This window comes from Sturnira hondurensis, unplaced genomic scaffold (assembly GCF_014824575.4).
Source record: "Sturnira hondurensis isolate 20B ecotype Veracruz unplaced genomic scaffold, ASM1482457v3 Scaffold0014384, whole genome shotgun sequence".
In the NCBI taxonomy this organism is placed as follows: Eukaryota; Metazoa; Chordata; class Mammalia; order Chiroptera; family Phyllostomidae; genus Sturnira; species Sturnira hondurensis.
Genome location: NW_028087015.1, coordinates 35434723 through 35455092, shown reverse-complemented (window position 1 = coordinate 35455092; position 20370 = coordinate 35434723). Strand labels below are relative to the sequence as shown.

Below are 20370 nucleotides of genomic sequence, written 5' to 3'. Positions count from 1 at the left end.
CTCACGGCACACACAAACNAGCCACTTCACTTTCTCAATGCTTTTTTTTTTTTGGATAAGCAAAAATCCATAATTTTAACATAGTAAAATACATAGATTCCCACCCCCCCTTTTTGGTTAGTACTTTTAGGCCCTGTTTAAGAAATTTTATAGTAATGATTTTTAAAGATGCCCTCATCAGTACTTCCTTTATATTATATGCTATTTAAAAATAAGATAATTTAAAGGACCTTAATCTTAAGTGATATCTTAATTACATGGAATATAATAGCTATAATAACACTGCATCGTTTACATCATACACTGTATCAGCCATTTTCAATCTTTTTCATCTCACGGCACACACAAACTAACTACTAAAATTCTGTGGCACACCCCAAAATGTATTTTTTCCTGATCTGACAAAAAATAGGTACAATTTTTGATTCCTTCACACCAGATGGCTGTTGTTGTGTTGACTGTTGTCATTTTTGAATGTGACAAGGGAAAAGAGGGCAGTACCCCGACTAATGTTTTAAAAATTCTTGTGCACACTGGTTGAAAATTGCTGCTATATATATATATGTGTGTGTGTGTGTGTGTGTGTGTGTGTGTATCTGTGTGTGTGCAAATATAGCTGTATGCACATATAGATTCATTGGAATATCAAGCTCTCCTGGACCGTGTCATATTCTATTTGATGGCTTCAAACGTCACGTACCTAAAAGTTTTTCACGGGATAAAACAAGGTAAGTCTGTACACTTTTACAAATAATGATGAACTTCCAATGGCAATGAAAAGCTAGACTAGGTCTGATAGTTATTTTAAAACGGACATCACTAAAGGCTTGGTTTTTCAAAAGCTGGATATTAACTTTGTGACACAGGTTTTCAAACACCCGAAATTCCTTTGTAGTCAAAGAAAAGCTTCCATTTAAAAAGATCATAAGCCTAAGGCATTAACATGGATAAATCAAAAATACCAAAATTAAAAGGGAACCCTGCCGGCAAAAAGGTATGCATGAAGGATGAAACCTCAGGTTAAAATTTCATAAAAAACATTCCACGGAATCGCTTTAGTCATTTTTTGGAGCCAGACTGGGCAAAGCTCATAGTGGAAATGGCTGGAACCTCTTTACAGAACCTCCTTAATAATTCATGACGAGATTAATCTATCGTGGCATGCTTACTCATCTGAAAAAGATTGATTAGAAGAAAGTTCCTCTGGAGCTGACAGGGAAGCACTTGCTGTCGACAGAAGAGAAACCACAGACAGTAGAGGTGTCTGTAGATCACATACTGACATGCAAATACCAGGGTGACTTGCTTAAAGAAAGTACGAAATAAATATCCAAGTTTGCAGGACAGACAAATTAGGAGCTCCTCACATTAAAATCTTCTGTATTCAAATGTCTGTAGATTGAACATATTTCACAGCGCTGACTGCAGACCCAATTCCTTAAGCCTCTTTAAAAGGGCCTCCAAATTGCTTTTCCAGTCTTATCTCCCATTGCCCGGCTACATGAATCCACTGCTCCAGCCTGCTGACTCTCAAAGGAAAGGATTTGTCCACAACCCGCATCCTTTCCAAAGTGGGGAGCACATAAATATCCCCTGACAGTTCACCCAACTCGGCCGGCACCATCACCTCCCACCCACCCAGGTGGCTCCTTTCCCCTAACCGCTCTGACAAGCTCTGGGGATCCAGTTGCTGTGACTGTAGAATCGCTGGGTCTTGAAGACAGATGAGGAGGAAAACCGGTTACCCCAAACTTCTCTCACCAGTTTCTCCCCCTTGTCCCTAAGCATCTATTGTGCTTGTCCCCCGCCCATCTAGACCAGTGTGGTCCTCCCCTTCCGTGACACCAATCCTGCCAAGGCCCTGGCCCTCCTCTCTCTCACCCCGCCCCCGGGATGCCTCCCCTGGGCACCACGACCCAGGGAGACCCCAAGTCCTCGGAGCTCTGAGCTGCCTTTTCATGGCCTACACATTCTTGAGGCTCATCCCTGTACCCAGTGAAGCACCTTCCCCTCCTGAGATGGAAAGAGGAGAACAAGGACGATGACAGGGATGACGTGATATTAATGACAATGGTAATGACAGTGGTAGCTACCTTATGGTGAGGGCCTAGTGCCACCACACTTTAGAGTGGCCCTCCCCCGTATGTTCCCTCAACTTCATGGTTTTTTAAAAAATCTTCACCCAAGGACATTTTTTCATTGATTTCAGAGCGAGGGGAAGGGAGAGAGAGAAACATCGATGTGCCAGAAGCACCAACCGGTTGCCCCCCCCCACACACCTGGGATCAAATGCACCCAGACCGGGAAGCACACCTGCCACTCAGGCATGCGTCACCAACCAGGATCAAGGCCGCAACCTTTCGGTTACAGGACAACGCTCCACCCAACTGAGCCGCACCGGCCAGGGCATTCAACTCCATCTTTCAACGAGGCCGGGCACTTAGAAGGTACGCACAGCGATGGGCAGGATAAATGAAGAAACAGAGAGCCAGAGACGTGGAGTCACTCGTCCCAGGTCACACAGAGCTGGGCAGTGCTTCCTCCGCATTCCCTGGGTACGGCCCTGGCTGTCTGGGAAGGACACAGGAAGGGAGGGGCATCCATACGCAGCGAACAGCAGCCAGCCCTGGGCTTATTACTCAGCGGGATGTGCTGCTCGTTCTAAATTAACGGAATACACAGAGTTAGAGAGTCGTGGGTCTGGAAGGTCCTCGGCTAGACGTCCCTCCCCACATCTGTACCTATGAAGCCCTGGACCGGGGAACAGGATTCCTTTCAAGATCCCGGGGACGTAAAGGGGTGGGTGAGGAGAACTCTGTGTGGGAGGCAGATCTTCTTGGTGGCACTGAATGAGTGACCGTTGGGTTCTCTTAACTTCACTGGTCTCATCCATAAAACGAGGAACGTGACCGCTCTGGTTTCAAAGTCCCCTCGTGTTTCCCCAGAACACTGTTTATGGGAACTGTTTATGAGGTGTCGATCAACTCTGCCAAGACAGCCGACCTAAAGGTCTCCTCTGTGCTTCCGGTCCCAAGTATACGAAGGATTTAAATGTACGAGGCCTGTCCAGAAAAAGTGCAGCCATTGTAACCACAAGAACAGTTTGAGCGACGTTGATATAACCTGACAGCCAAGGAAAGTGCGTGTGTTTGGACAATGATGACTTCACTGCACTTGTCAGTGGGGGTGGTGGATACTGTTGACTGAGTATATGTACTGTGTGGCTGTCGCATTCAAAGTGAATGAGCAAGTAAAGCACTGAATCTGCATCAGATTTTGCATGAAGCTTGAACATTCCTCTGTGGGAACTATTCGGATGATTCAGAAGGCTGCAGCTACGGGCAAGTGGTGACCGGCACCTTCATCGTGACAGTGCGCCTGTTCATGCATCATGTTTCATACAGAATTTCTGGTGAAACATCAAATGTGGCTCAGTGCACCTACGGCCCCAATTTAGTGCCCTGTGACTTCTGGATTTTCCCAAAACTAAAATCACCTTTGAAAGGGAAAAGATTCAGATCATCAATAAGATCCAGGAAAATATGATGGGGCAGCTGATGGTGACTGGGAGAACCGTGTGCGGTCCCGAGGTGCCTGCTTCAAAGGGGACTGAGGCACCATTGTCCTGTGTACAGTGTTTCTTATATCTTGTATCTATGTCAGTAGATGTCTCTGTTTTTCACATTACATGGCTGGGTACCTTCCGGAGAGACCTCGTATTCCTTTCAGCTGTTCCTCATGCCAATCCTCCCCTACCACCCTCAGGTCATCACACTGTCTTGTCACAAAGCCACATTCCAGCATTTGCTCGGATATGTACTGCCTAATTATTCGGAGTCACAAATACAAAGCAATCCATTTTGTTACCAAAAAAAGAAAACTGATACATTTTGTGGCCCTAGACCTGCCACCTCATTTGAGAATAACAGTCCAGGGCCAGGCGGGGTGGTGGGAGGCGGGGTGGTGGGGGGTGTTCTTGGTTGCCAGGCATAGATACCACCTCTCACCACTGATTTGAGTAGCAGAAAGAGGAAACTCACTTTTTCCGATGTTAACATACATGCTCTGTGCTAGCAGCGTTTATGGAAGTTTATTATTACTACTTTTAAGAATCTGCTCAACCCTTCAAAGTCAGTATTATCACCTCCTTTTTCCACACGAGGGAATGGAAATTCAGGGATGTTAAACAGTCGGCCCAAGGTGATAAGGCAAGACAAGAGCGGAGGGGTAAGCTTGGTTCTGCCAAGCTTCCCAAATCCTCCTACACCTGATGTCTCCCATGGACAAGCAGCCAGGGCCGACTTCTCCATCAGGCCAGAGACACGGTGCCCAGGGCCCACGCCACTTTCAGGGTTCATAAGCATTTTTTAATTTCTCAAATTCAGAAAAAAAGAACATATTAGCAATGAATAGCCAATAACAAGTCCAGCTGGTAACTTTATACTCATGCAGTCATGAAACATAATTTTAGTTTTTTATACCCTCACTCAAGGATATGTCTACTGACTTTGGAGAGAGAGGAAGGAAGACAGAGAGAAACACCGATCAGTTGCCTCCTGTGCAGGCCCCACGTGGGGCTCGAACCTGCAGCTGGGGTATGTGTCCTGACTGGGAATTGAACCCACAACACTGTGGTGCATGGGACCACACTCCGGCCAACTGACCCACCAGGCCAGGGTGAGTATATTTTTAATAGAGGAAAGAACCTGGCAAAGCAAAAGCGCCTGGGATCTGCGGAAGCCACTGGGTCCCAGCACACAGCCTCTGCTTCCAACACAAACCCCCTCTCTCGGGGCATAGGCCCCTTGCAGCCAGTCGCCGCAAGGCTGTGCCCGGGAAACGTCAAATCTGTGTCTGTCCCAAAAGCTGCCACTCCATCCCCCGACTCCCTCCCCACCCCCCCCCCCCCCACACACACACAAGAGTTGAAATGCAGATTTCAGATTACATAAACAGCTCTTTGCCCCTTGTTCTGGTGGACCAAGGGCTTGGGGGAGAGGTATGTGTGCCGGGAAAACAGGCCATGAGAAATATCCCATACCGACAGGGTCCTACTGAAGGACACAAACCGCACACACAGGACATTTACATGGAAGCAGAGACAAACAGAGATGCTCACGGTCGTTTCATTATGACTCAAAAACATCCGCCCGGGACGCCAGGCCGAATGTAGTTTTATGCCTGAGACATGCACGATCTAAAGGAAAAACAATTTCGAGGTTTTAAGGGACAAAAAGAGGCCACCCTGCTAATGGCTTTGGACTCCCACCGCTGAGGCTGGAACCTTATGTTCAGAAAGATCGTATCAGGCGCAGCCCCACGTACCTGACAGACGGCTCTTGAGCTTCATCTTACCGCCGCCCTGCTTGGGACTTTCCAGGTTTCCCTTGGAGTCCTCGCAGCCGCCCGGGTCGGGGGGCTCATCTGCCCCGGGCACCTGAAACGCAGAGTGCACAGAGCTGATGGGGAGGCTGGTGCAGCCCCTTCCGGGGACGCATCTCCAGGCTGGAGGAGCCGCAAGCCAGGTACCACGAGAGAAATAAGGATCCAAGCCCAGCCCTGCTGATAACCTGGAACTGCGCAGGCAAGTCCTTGCCCCACACGCATCTCACCGCACAGCGCAGAACCTGGGACGTTCCCAAGTTGTTTGTTGTTTTTTTAATCCTTACCCCAGGATATGTTTATTTTTTTCAATCCTTACACCCAAGGGCGTGTTTATTGATTTTAGAGAGAGAGGCAGAAAGAGACAGAGGGAGAGAAACATTGGTGTGAGAGAGAAACACCAGCTGGTTGCCTCCCATACATGCCTTGAGCAGGGGTCAGCCCCTCAACCCAGCATGTGCCCTGACTGGGAATCGAACCTGCACTCCTTTGATGTTCAGGATGATGCCCCAGCCAACCAAGCCACTCAACCAGAGCAGGTTCCAGAGTTTATAGAGCTCAAGGGGGTCTTTTCAGTTCTAGAGAAAACTTTTTGGACGAGATCATCCATGTGGTCAGTGGCCACAAAGCCACAGCTGGAGCCCAGGACTTTTGACATGTGGGTTAGTGCTTTTTTCTCTACAGCAAGTTGCAACAAATAGTACACCAGAAATTTAAACTCAATTCTAAGGTTCCTAAAATATAGTAAAACTTTGATTTTGTGGTAGGCAAATAACCACAGCCCTCAGGTCAACCAGATGGTCCGTGTGCCCTGCTCCCGAGTCCTGATTAAACGCCTCCCAGAGCCCAGCCCTGCCCAGACCAGGTGGAGGCGTCCACACAAGGTCCCCTACACATCTGTAGGTTGCACGTCTACACTGCCAGACGGCAACAGGTGACACAGAATGATGACACCCAGATCCACTGGGTCCTCCCTTCTGAGAACAGCCGGTCATGCTTTAAAAATGAATCCACCAAAACTACGTGTCTTAGAGAGGAGACATCTGCCCTGAGAGTGTTTATAAGAAATTTGGGGGGAGAGGGTAAATTTACTTGTACAAAATTTACGAGATACATCCAATAGTGAGCCTTCCCATTGGAAATTTCATTTTTCCTTTGAGGTTCATGGAGAAATAAAGCCATAGTAATTAAAAAAGATAAGATGCATGTGGAGGAACATATATTTTAAAATGACGGAAGATACCCTTGAACACTCAGCAGTTGTCAGACACTCATGTAACTATAAGGTTAAAAAAACTCTGAATTGTAATGGAAAATAAGAGCTATACACGGTATCTAAACTTTGTATGAAAATGTATAAAGCAAGCAGTAAGAGTAACGTCCCAGGTGAATCCCCTTTTAAGAGGTAATTGTTTATATATAAATTGTATGTGATACATAAGATTTGGAAGACTTGCCCTTTGCCCTCAAGTTCTTGCCCTCAAGTTCAAGCATATTTCTGGATAAGAAACAGAAAAAAGGGGTCTGAGAAATGAGGAGATGTTGGCAAATTGAGGAAGGGGCTTTGGGAAAACAAATTAATCCTGACATACAAAACTAAGATAAATTTGGTGAATTCCTATCACAATGTCAGGGACTGGCAGCTCTCCAGGTTTAAATTATGAAGCAAAGGCAGGAATGGAATCCTGAAGGTGATTTTCGAGATTCTCTGGGGAGCTGGCTTCCCCAGCCCCACTCTGTGACATTCATTCATCCACCCTGCAAAGGCGCCCTCTTGGAGACATGCCCGAGATCTGGGGCACGGAAAGAGACATGCAGACAGAAACCATACATTGGGAAGCCTCTCTTTGGCTTGGTTTAAAAACTTTATGGGAAGAACTGGTCTCCCAACTGCACACAGCAACTCCGGAAGCCTGAGTTACGTGCTGGCGCTTGCTGGTTACACCCGCAGGCCGTGGCTGTCAGCCTACAGAGCAAGGTAGGCCCTCGGTTTACAAGTCATTGCCTCCTCTGGGGCCTGTTTAGGGGGCAGCTTATCACTCAGTGGCCAAGGCCTGAATGAACCATCAGAAAGCCTGAGAGAAGCCCATGTCAAGGGTTGGGGGAACCATCCCAGCCCACTGTTTCTGGATGTGGGAAGTTTCCTCCGTCCAGTCTCCCCACTATTTTTTTCCCCAGCATAGCCCCAGGTTTTCAGACTTCAGAAATTTTGGAGAGGACATGAGCAAGAAGAAAAGTGGCTGGCCCGTGGTCTCTCCACTCATTCCAGGCAAAAGGCTGGGACTTCCAATTCAATCCCTGACTTCCAACTTCGTGTACTGCTAGGGTATTTCCCGTCCCTCTATTCTAAGGTGCTTTTAAAGATTTTATTTATTTATTTATTTTTAGAGAGAGGGGAAGGGAGGGAGAAAGAGAGGGAGAGAAACATCAATGTATAGTTGCCCGTTGTGTGCCCCCTGCCTGGGACCTGGCCTGCAATCCAGGCATGTGCCCTGACTGGGAATCGAACCAGCAACCCTTTTGTTCACAGGCTGGCGCTCAGTCCACTGAGCCACATGAGCCAGAGATGCTTTTAAATTAATTAACTTTGGATGATCAATACTGAATCCCATGGCCCAGGGGCTGCAGGCAGCCCAAGGATACCTATGAATGTGACCCAACCAAATGGTAAATTTAAAGCTTTTTTTGCTCATTAGTTTTTGCTAGTAATTGTATATGTAATGTGTGGCCCAAGACAACTCTTCTCCATGCAGGGTGGCCCAGAGATGCCAAAAGGTTGGACACCCCATCCCATTCACCTCAGTTTTTCCCCACTTGATTCTCACAGCAGACATGTCTCCTGAGGTAAACATTATCTCCATTTGACAGATGAGGAAAGGAAAGTGAGACCTGAAAGTTCACAACCGAGACATTGGTTCTCACACTGACTGGGTGTGAAGAAAGTCAGTATGAAATGAGTGGTGCAGGGTTTTACATGGGCACAGATGCCATGTCAATCCAAAGTCCTTGGGAGGCAAATACAAGTGGTATAAACTCTTCCTGGTTGTCAGAGTCTGCGGGAGGCGGCCTAGAGGTCAGAATCAGAGCCTTGAAGAACAATCTTTTTCCTGGCCTTCAGATACAACAAAGAATGAAATGAGATTTGGTTTCTATGATCTATGTAATACACAGTAAGAGGTCTGAGACCAAAGAAATCTGTGGTAAAGATGGTGCTTCTCACATCACTACTGAAAGCCTGTGGCTGACACCCAGGAAGAGTGGACCCAGAGATCTCTCAAAGCGCTGCAAAAGACACGCTGCACGGGCGCCTCCCGAATCGAAATGGAACCACTTCCTCTTGCAGCGGAAAACCGGTCTGTCATGATTTTGGGTGGCTCGTAACTCAATGAACAGGAAGTAGGTTGCTTAGATACATCAGTTTCAGATTATTTCAGGAAGCAGCAACCCTGGAAGTGCAATTTTGGTTACAATGAGCCTCTCTGTAGTTTTATGACTATTGTCTGAAAATGTTCACATTCTAAGAAAGTCCCTTTGTTGTAGGTTTTTTCAGATTCACAGAACAAATCAAACTGTTCTGGAAATGATGTCATTTTAGTTGCCCTAAAAGGACATGTGCAAAAAGTTCTGGAAGGCCTTTGGTTCAGAGAAGCAGTTGATACAATCTATTACTCATCAGCAATTTCCAATTCATGTGTCATACAACAATGCCATTACATTAATGGAATCGGATACAACTTGCCAATCTCCCGGTGAGAGCCCCTCTGTTGCATTCTTTCCCACACCTGTAACCTAGGTGACTCTCTCAGTGAAGATGAGTCCCTCGCTTCTGGTTTTAGAGTGAGGTGGTAGGGCGGAGTGGCCAAGAACCCAGCTGCCTGGGCGCAAATCTCGCTGCATCATTTATTAGCAATGTAGGCACATTTGGCAGCCTTTTTGAGCTTCAGTGTCCTCCCATCTGAAAAATGAGGCTCGATTTAAGAATTGAGTGATATAGGCTTCTGATAAAAGATGGACAGATTTCCTTTTGAAACCATACTAAAATGAGAGGGAAGAGATTTTTAGAATCAAAGACATAATCCCACAAGGACAAAGAGAAGAGAACAGCAAGCAAGTTATAAACACCAGTATGGAGACCAACGTGTGGCCAAGGGTCCAAGCTGAGGAAGCTGAGTCCTAACCTGGTATTGTAGAAGGACCCAGGGGAATCCTTCCCAGAGCAACTTGGTTTGCACACACGACTCAGCTGTCGACACGGGATCTCGGCTGAAGCGGTGGTAAAAGAAATGGCTGAAGGAGTTGAAACTGATTGATGCAGGTACGTGGAGCAGATCTGATTTTGAGGGAGATCCCTGGGGTCAGGGATGACGCCGACAAGCTTGGTGTGTGTCAGAGTCACATAGAGAGTGAATGAAAGCCCCAGTTTATGGACCTGGGACAGGACCCGGGGCCTCTGTAATTCACCGGTGCCCTGGTCCAAACAGAACCAGCCTCCAGTGCAGATTTGGGCTGAGCTGGAGCCCCCTGTCCTCCCCTGAGCTTACTCCAGAGAAGGCAGTGGGAGAATGGGCTCCGGCTACACCCAGGCAGACCCCAGCCTACACATGAGAAGAGGCTGCTACCCTCAGGCTGTTCTCTATGCAGAAAGTAGGTATTGAAGCAGCAACTCTGACCCACTCTCTGTACGAACCAGAGACACACAAAGTGTATAAATGCAAGCCCCTGGTACCAAGGGTTGTGACATGTCATGTATGTGCCCGAAATACATTAATAGCACATTGACGTCAGAAGCAGTTCTTTAATTACATAAAACGGGAACGAAAGTACGTATTTCTTGAGAGTTAAACTTACCTTGTAATTTATCTTACAGATGTTATGAGGATTAAATAAGAACACATGTGAGAACACCAGGAGAGTTCCTAATGTGTATCATGGGGGTACAGGGAAGGTTTAGTTAAAAAAACAAAAACAAAACCCAAACCCCCCAAACCCAAAACCCTGAATCTCTCCCCCTATCCGGTGCCAGGGTGCCTTTGGATTTAGCGATTGTGTGGACGACGACCACAGCTCTGGACCGCAGCGCACTCCGACTCCACACCTACAGGGGGTAACTGACTTAATTAACGGGTAAAGCAAAAGAAATGGGGACCCAAAGGGAATATGCCATCTCTCTAGAGTGAAGATGAGGAAAAACGCTCCGTGACCTTACTGTCAACCTGGCAGCTAAGAAGACAGTTTTATTTGGGACACTAAATTTTTAGAAACCCAGTCTCCACAGGACCCCAAGCAGGATTTGAGACCATGCTCTGATAGGACCATCGGAATAGAAGCAGTTCAAGAGAGATCAAGCAGGGGACTCGGTGATTCGCCGCAGGAACGGAGGGCTTTCCTTAGGAAGATGAGCCCTCCGATGCCAGGCTGGACACAGACGGAGGGGAGGTGGGATGGTGACGTCCAGGGCAGAGCGATGCAGAAGCAGAGGGAGATGTGACCGCGCGTTCTTAAAGTGAGCGTTGTAGGGTGGGGAGGCGCTCGGCTATTCCTAGATCAGGGAGCACGACTGGGACCCGGAGAAACCCAACTGAGGAAGTGAGGCAAAACCACAGAATGTAAGAACTTCCTGCAGGGATCCCAGGCACGGCGACATGACAGATGTGATTTACCAGCTGCACCTGAAGAGCCCAAGTAAGAGGATTTGGGACAGCTACACTCAGAGGGATCAGATTCAAAGCAGAGGAGCGAGGAAGACCAGGAAGAATTAAAAAAAAAAAAATTCCTGGGTCAATTTTAAAGGGATATAGTTATTTTTGTTGCCCTGATGGAAGTGGCCTGAGAAATGGGAGCCAGATGGGACAACAGTCCAGCAGTTGACGTTAGTCAAGACACATTGGAACAATGGATACTTTAGTAAACAGAGGACTCACTGATTGCATCTCTTTCACAACAATGGGCCCCACATGACAGAGTCTAGAATAATAGTTTGGAAAAAATACCTGAGACAGAAAGCAAAGGAACAGCAGAAGTAAGAAACGGCTCCCAGACTCAGCAAGGGAGGCTACAAAAGAAGAAAGTGGTCCATTTAAGTAGCATGTTACACAGAAACTCAAAGGGAGTCTTCTCAAAAGAAGACAGATATGAAACACGACAGGCATGTCCAATACTTGCCCAAAAATACGCAGCAGAAAGCAATGCTACTCAACCTCTGGACCATTCATAACCCGAGGAAGGACTTGCCGAGGAGCAGGAGGCAGAGGTATCAGCCTCAGTAGCTCATCAGGGGCTAGTGAGCATCACTGACAACAGGTCTGGTTCACGAATCTGCAGAGGGAATGTTTCAAGCTGAATAAACGGGGGCGAGAGATGCAGCTGTCTCCAGTCTAAGCCCTTCTATGTCAAAAGGCAGCGGAAATGGAAAATGTGGCCCATCTGAGAATGAGGGAGCTCTGTCAGAGATACAATGAACACCCAAGGTGGCACACCAGGGCACCCTATACTTTTATCTCAATGTGTGAATGCAAATCAAGAAGCTCTCAGCCCTGGCTGGGTAGTTCAGTTGGTTAGAGTGCTGTCCCACTACACCGAGGTAACGGGTTTGATCCTGAGTCAAGGCATGGACAAGAATCAACCAATGAGTGCATAAATAAGTGGAACTCAAATTGATGTTCCTCTTTCTCTCTCTAAAAGTCAATTAAGATATTTTTTTAAAAGAGCCCTGGTTGGTGTAGCTCAGTGGATTGAGCACAGGCCTGTGAAGCAAAGGGTCACCAGTTCGATTCCCAGTCAGGGCACATGCCTGGGTTGCAGGTCAGGTCCCCAGTAGGGGACACGTGAGAGGCATGCACACATTGATGTTTCTCTCCCACTCTTTCTCCTTCCCTTCCCCTCTAAAAAATAAATAACTAAAAATATTTTAAAAATTTTTAAAAAAGAAGCTCTTAACTATAAACAAAAAGCACTGTAAGTAGGACCAGATGGATTCTCCAACCCAGATTGGGAAGATCCCTGCAGATTGAGTTTAAGTTCACAGTCATGCACTTCAAACAACTGCTACAGACTGACTGGCATCTTTAAGAGAAGCCAAGAATATTTTCATCATCGACCCGCCTTTACTTGACAGTACCGGGTCTCTGCTATGGCCTTTCGGGAGACATTTCTCCCTGGGTCTCTCCCACTTCTGTGTCTTGTGAACAGAGGCACAGGCTGTTTTTTCTGTGGATGACCTATCCTTTCAAGTATGTTTGTAGGTTGAACAGCCTTGACAGGTAGAGGCAGTGTCTCAAGAGAAAGAAGCAGATCTGCATACTGTCCAGCAGAAAAAAGATAATGCCTCTCTCTGGAGCAGAGAGCAATCAGGTTTGCTTCCAGCTCATTATAAAAGATTCAGGTCATCCACACTCAGGGTTCCTGAGCTGGGATACAAACCCACTGCACATGCATCTACCCGAGCCCCTGTGCATCATTTCCAAGGACTTGTGTGTATGTTGGGGGGGGGAGAGGAAATCACGCAAACATGAAGCTCTAAACTGGCATTAAGTCTTTAACATTTTTTAAAAATTATTAAAATAAAAATATAATTATCATTAATAATTACAATAATTATTATTATAAAAATTATTTTAAAAAATCTTTTTTAAAAAAGATTTTATTTATTTATTTTTAGGAAAATGGAAGGAGAAAGAGTGGGAAACATCAATGTGTGGTTGCCTCTCACACGCCCCCAACTGGGGGCCTGGCCTGCAACGCAGGCATGTGCCCTGACTGGGACTCGAACTGGCAACCGTCTGGTTCACAGGCTGGTGCTCAATCCACTGAGCCACACCAGTCAGGCAGGACTGAATCTTAAATTGGGACTGGAGAAAGCCAGAAACTGCTGTGCCATGAGCAACGAAGTCATTTGTCTCCGACCCAGGAATCCCACGTTTCCTGCCAGCATCCGTTCATCTGTAGTGTAAAATTCCAGACTTTTTACAACTCTTAACATGGTTTTTGGCAAAATAAATGAAGTCCTGGGAACAAAACTTTGCCTGGGACCCCTGTCCAGGGGCTGGGGATCGGCTCATTTGCCAGCGTGGGCAATGTTTTGATACCAGTGTGGGTCCATTTACTTTCTTCACTTACATTTCACTAACAAGAGACCTGCTGCTGAAAAAAATTCAACTTCCTTGGGACTGAAAGGGCCATATCTGTTTCGATGGAAGACAGCTCAGGCTACGTACAGATGCTGAAAATACTGCCCCCTGCCCCCGGCACCCAACATCAGGAATCTCCTCAGTGAATCAGTTGGTCTGAGAAAGACAAGTACCGTAGGATTTCACTCACATGTGGAATCTAAAGAACAAAATAAATGAAAAACAAAACGAAACAACCCCAAATTGAAACAGACTTATAGATAGAGAGAGCGAGCTGGGGGTTGCCAGAGAGGAGGAGGTTGGGGGACTGGATGAAAGAGGGGGCGGGGCCGAGAAGCACACGGTGGTGGTCACAGAACAGTCACAGGGGAATAAGGCGAGCACGGGAATTAGAGTAACACTGCCATAACTGCGCATGGTGCCAGGTGGGTACTGGACGTATTGAGGGGAACACTGAAGTGTAGGATTGTCCAACCACTGAACTGCACACCCAAAACCAGCATAAAATTTAAAAAAGGAAATTTCCTTAGTTATGATGGAGCAAAATGAGAAATAGAAGAGACCGAAGGAGGCCGCGCAGTGCTCTGTTTTTCAACTCAAAAGATCAAGGAAATTTAAGTTTGAATGTTAATTACTTCAGGTTTTAATGCCTCTGGATTATAATGTGCAAGGGGATTTGAATGGTTGGCATTTTAATTATCTGAATATCATTAGGTTGACATTTTCATCTCATTGCAAAACCTCTGAACAGCCGCACTGGACAAGGTGGCTAGAAATAATTTTGGCTGAGAAACAGCATAGAAATTGAGTTTTAGCTTCTGGCACATTTTCGCCTTCTCGGGGTGGGGAGCAAATATCCTCATTCACCATGAGACAGGCCTCTTTGGGCCAAGCTGAAAGTCTGGCGCTCAGAAATGTGCTGTGACGGCCGTCCAAAGCATTCAGATCTCCGTGACCGTGCTGTGACTAACAGAGGGTCGCGGCCCTGAGCATCGTTCGTCTTTCTCAGCGGACTCTTGAAGCCTTACAAACAACCCCGGCGAAGTGTGGCTTTTATCTCCCACCATTTCCACTGCGCAAGCACATCTGATCCCAAGGAAAACAGCGGGAGGATTGGCTGCACCCAGTTCCTGCCATGTTTTTATGGCTCCCAGCACTTGCCCCCCCCCCCCCCNCAGTCCCCCCCCCCCCCCCCCCCCCAAATCTGCAGATGCGACGGAAGATGTCCAGGCTCCAAATCCCTAGGAAGCTGTGTTGGCTCTTCCCCTGGTCAGTTTCTGCAGAGAGCGGAGCCTGGAGACTTCCCTTTCGTGCTTTAGTCACACTGAGACCGTTTTTTAGGCTGCTGAAGGACGCTTGCTTTCCAAATCTCTGGGGCAGATGCTTGAGTGATCGAAGGAGAAGCAGCGGCCAGGGCTGGGAATAAATAACCATTCAGAATAAGGGAATGAGAACCACCATAAATCAGCCCCAAAGCAGCAAGAAGCCCGAGAGCCGACTGCAGAAATTCAAACACGAATCTACGGCAACACCAGACTCACTGCTTTCGGACACAGAGAACAGTAACTGAGGACTGAAGAGGAAAACAGTGAAACTGAGGAGTGAAGCTCACCAAGTGCCAGCGTGCTCTGGGAGACGCAGCGCTCGGAGGCAGCTGGGGGAGGCAGCAGCTGATGTGGACAGAGGCGCTGGGCTGCGGCTCCGCCGATGAAATAATACTGCCCTTGTTCTAACTGAGCCCATTTCCGGTTTCCTCCCGTGTATCATCCCCAAGCAATCTGAGCCCACTTTGTTGGTGATTTGGGCGATTTTTGTGCATGCAAATCGAATAGCTCTCGGGGTCCCTTAGAAAGCTGAGGCAGATTCAGCCTCCTTGAAGGAAACAGGCGTGTGATCACTCATGGGTGCGTGTTTGCCCCGCCTGGGGTAGATTTGTACCTGTCACCTTCCCAAGGAGAGGTCAGTGTCCTCGAGTCACTCTTGGCTCAGTTCTTCAAAAATAACAGCAGATGCGGATGGCAAGAGGGAGAACCTGTCCCTCCTTGGTATTGATTTCAAACTGAAGTGAAGACAGACATCTCTTCAAAGCAGGAATTTCTCACTCTTGCCACATTCCCACGACCTACCCGGTGAGAACAGTGCAGGGCCTGGATCTGTTTTTCTTGGGTCTGTGGGCTGGTTACTAAGGGCAGTCGTCTGGGCCACTGGTCAGCAGGAGCTGGCTGCCTGCTCTTGCTGGACATATTCCTGGGAGCAGGACTGTGATGTGCCTCACTCTCCATCGGGTGTGTGGGAAAATCTCAAGATTACACAAAGTTGGGGGAGGGCAGTTTGGGTTATCAAAAAGGCATGCAATAGCGACTAAAGAAGTAAACAGAAGCAATGGCAGGGAAGAGAATACGGGATGAACCGCCAGAGGTGGTCCAGCACAGCAGCTGGGTCGAATCCAATTTAGCAGCAACAGTAAACACAAGCCAGAGCCTTCCAGGGCCCTGCCCTCCTATGCAAACGGTCTAGAGGAAGTTTTACGTGACTTCACGGCTGACTGGAACAGAAAGGGGTTGTTTTAAGGGGCATTCCACACAGGCAGGTTTTAGATGCCGAGGAACTGGTCTTGGGGAAGACACTGTGGTGAAATTTAGGTCTGTCCCGTTCCAGGCAGGACCCCAGGGCCTTCTGCCACCGTCCCCAGACAGCTGTGCTCTGCATTCTGCATTTTCCGGGGGTGGTGCTGAGTGCGTACTGACTTGCTGACAGATATTCCTACGGGCAGGCGCTCCTTGCAGAACCAGACTGGACAGCTGAGACGCGCTCTGTGGAGACCACCTGGCAGGCAGCACTGGGAAGCTGTCCCGGCTCACACGGGCTCATCTTCAGCTGGGTGGGCAAAGCGCTGCCTGGGGCCAGACCTGGCCCCACACCTGTTTTTGTAAAGTTTTATTGGAACAGTCATGGCCATTAGCTCCCTTATGGCCTGGGGCTGCTTTGGCACTACAAACTCACCTAGGGTTGTCGCCATAGACACTGTTTGGCCAGCAGAGCCTGAAATGTTTACGACCTGAACTTCACCATTGCCAACCTCTTGCTTATAGGAATAGCTCATACCCTAGCCTACCAGCCCCTATGCAAAGTCATTGTGAACAAACTTGAGGATATTTAGGAAACACAGGATGCTGAAGGGAAGGCACCGACAAGTACAGACACCTTAAGGAAGCTGCCACCGGAGGCAAGGCTTAATGGCCCACCATGGTGTCTCCTCTAAAAACAACTTCCCGGTCCAGGGTGTGGGAATTAATCTGACCTCATCACTCAGGGCAAAAACCATCAGTGAGTCACAGCGCTCGTAAACTAAGTCATAATTCCTCAGTCCGGAACTAAAAGCATGGGCTAAACCTTTTGCGTTTAATAGGCTATTTGTTGATCCTTAAGCGGGCTTTCAAGTTTTCTGTTGGTGGACCATCGTACATGTTGTTTCTCTGCTCTAGAACGTCACCTAATTTTGAGGGCATTTTTGTGGAAATCCTATGCAACAGTCAAATACCACCCACCCACCGAACCCTCCGTGATCCCTGGGAGAAATCAGACATCCCTCTTTTAGGTCACATACAGCACAGGGCTGCTGGGGGTTTATAATACAGAACAGGGGAATATGAAAATGCAGAAAAACCTATAATTCATTGTGCAATATAATAAATACTGTAAGGGAGGAAGCCTGTGGTATATCTCTGTATCCCTCAGAGCACCCAGCTCAGATGGATGGCAAAGTCAAGCTGGCTTAGCCCAGTGTTGATTCCCACTAGGTCTTGGATGTGGGCACCTGAATTCCGTGTCATCAACTTCTGAGGTTGTATACGGTGTCAGGGGGAAAAGTGTTAGGAAGAATTAGAAATGTTTGGTCTGGGAGGTAAAGAGGCGGTATGTTCCTGTGTGTGTGTGTGTGTGTGTGTGTGTGTGTGTGTGAGAGAGAAAGAGAGAGAGAGAGAGAAATATGTGCAGGCCACCTATTTGCCACCACCAGCTTACAAGGTAATTCCACAAATATTTATTAACCTATTTGTTTCTAGGGGAAATAAATTGGAAACAGCTTTACTAGCGCATTTTGGAAACATCTATCTTACCCACTTACATAAATCAGGAGGTGTCTTCCTGATTTTTAAGAGCTCAAACGTGACAAACAGACCAATGAGACCGGCCCGGCCATCGGAGAAAGCAGACACCACAGAGGCAGGCGTCACTGGCGAAGTCTCGGAGGAACGAGGGCCCTCGGAACCGCGAGAGTCGGGGGAGGGGGAAGGTTCTTCCGGGTGAAGAAACGGGCACAAGGACCAGAACGGGCACAAGGACCAGAGGGAGAGGCACGGCTCGCCTTTTCCGCAAATGTCATTTACTAAGTCAGCCACTTACGTAATAAAAGCTGGGCAAGCAAAAACCAAACAAGCACCACACAAACACCTAGGCAAACAAACACTTGGGTGGGGAGAATTCCACTCACTGTAACCAGCTCTGTTTCTACGGGACATGCCTGCCCTGGAGTCCACAGGGCACCTTCTGCTCTTCCATTTTGCAGCCTGTTTTTACTTCTCGGCTGAGTCTCACCGTGGTGTTTAAGATGTGGGGAGAGGAGAAAGACACCCCAGAACGCCGGCTCCTCCACCGCTCATGAAGTCTTCAACTGAGGTGTCTGCTCTGTTCGTTCTGACCGCGCACTGCCTATCCGTCTGAGCGACCCAGGCACTGCCAGAGGGTGACTTCATCATTGGCCTTGAAAAACCAGCACTAGAACTGGAATGGAAACCAAGTGGGTATATCCTGTTTCTCTACGGAGAGAGTAAGAATCTGACTGTGTGTACCAGCCCCATTTCTGCTTAAAGTCTCAAAAGGCACGCAGATCTCAGGGATTCCCGAGAACAGACTGAGCGAAGCTCATGACCCAATACGACGCATCACCCAGATGGAGCACGTACCCCGTCCTGTTCGCTTCCCCCGTGTGACTGCCACCCCTCGGTCTGTGGCAGAAGTAATTTCTATTTCACTTTCATTTCTGAACGGCCACTTCCCGTCGAGTCCACATATGCCACTTCACATTTCAATGGGAGAACCAGAGATTTGAAACCAAGTTCCCAGGGGTGTGTTTATCAGAGGAACAACTGTAGTAGGGGGCAGGGCTGAGAGGCACCTTGGCATGCTGAACGGGCAGGAAATAACCTTCCTGGGGAGAGAAGTTCCCTTCATGACTTCTACAGTATCATTTTCATAAAGAAAATGGATTTGAGGGCGAAGACACTTTATTACATGCTCTAGTAGCCCGTACTTGATTCTCACTGAAACTTGAAGGAGTTTTCCAAATCCAAATGACGATCATAAAGTTGGTTGCTCATGGAGGGGACTTCTTTACCTGCATTTCCTACTGCTCTGTGCTGGGTTGCAACCTTAGCGGCTGATGCAGGCAGAGGGCACGCCCAAAAGATTCATAAATTAGAATCCGATACTCCCAGACTAATGCATACATGCCCTGGGAAGCACAAAAACACCTAGAATGAGCTAGAAGTCTACCTCAGTGCTAATGCTTTCCTCTCACACTCCAGACTTCCCCCTCCTCACTGAGCTCACCCTGCTTTGGAGACCACTGCTGTACGAGCCTGAAGAATATCTGCTTGTCTTCCCAGAGCACGAGTTGTTTGCTTCCCTGAGAACCGCAAACTGCTTGGATGGAAATGCAACACAGAGCCAGGTAGCAAGTTGGAACAGGCCCCAGCAAATGCGCCACGGGAGTAAGCCTAATTCAAACTTCAGCAATTTTCTGGGCAATTCATCCAGGCCAAACAATTATTCTTATCTTATACGCCACCGCACCCCTAACCCTGCACTCATTTAAATAATCACTTCATCTCCTTTAAGTGTGAAATCAAAGCAAAGCAAACAAAAACACTCCCACATGGAAATCTTGTTTTCTGAGGCCAGCAATAATTGTGGCCTAGTTTTTCTTATCTTGCTCCGGCAATTCTGCACCGAGTGTCAAACCAGGTCTTCTATGCGGCTGTGCCAGCAGACGTGTGGTTTAAGGAATGTGTAAGTGAACTGGGACCTACTTGGGGAGGTCCAGGATTGGGAGGGGAAGAAGAGGGCAGTTCACAGTTGGGGGCAGTGGAGAGAAAAAGGTGCAATCCAGGGAACTGGGGGTCAGCATGTGCTGCGGCCTGCTTTAGGCTGGTGCTCACCTGCCATGCCTTTGAAAAGACACTCCTGGGAACCCTCCCCCACCAAACACACTCAGACCTCCAAACGGGTCCCTCCGGTGGGACACCCGGAGATGTGATGACCAGCTAAACCATGCGAATGCTTTTCTTGGTGTGTTCACCTTTTCTTTCCTTTCTCTTTTCTGCTTTTCCCTTGTAGCTGACTTGAGCCGTAATGTGACTCGTCCAGGGAACAAGCCTACCATCAGTGGAACTCAGCAGGCTTCTCTCCCACCCCGGATTTCTAGCTCATAAAATGCAAAGTGTGGACCAGCTAATCCCCAAGGTTCCTCGTAGCTCTGATGCTTCAGTTCGATTAGCCTGAACCGCACCTTCGAGGCTGGCGGCCCCATGGTCCTTGCCTTGCTGGCTTCCTGCCTGGTCTTTTCACTCCCATCCCACTCCATTGTCTCCCTTGGGGTGATCAGTCCATTGTTGTCATTGTTGATTTCTTAAAAATCAAGGCCTGAATTCCCCGTGTAGCTGCTTTCGGCTTTCAAATCTTCAGCAAACAAAAAATATGAAATCTGCTCATTTGTTAATGAGCTGCTGCCGCAAATGTCCTGTTTTAAAGGAAGGGACACTGTGTCCGCCCAGGTGCTACACTTGGAAAAACTATCTCACAT

General features: G+C 47.8%; 1 protein-coding gene across 6 annotated transcripts in view; it reads right to left on the bottom strand.

Moving 5' to 3' along the window:
* PDZD2 (PDZ domain containing 2) overlaps window positions 1-20370 on the bottom strand; it is a 207869-nt gene that overhangs the window by 40919 nt on the left and 146580 nt on the right. For all 6 annotated transcript variants that reach the window (XM_037063120.1, XM_037063121.1, XM_037063123.1 and 3 more), the window contains one exon: window positions 5326-5437. In XM_037063120.1, coding sequence (XP_036919015.1) covers window positions 5326-5437 — 112 coding nt within the window. The remainder of the gene's footprint in view (window positions 1-5325; window positions 5438-20370) is intronic.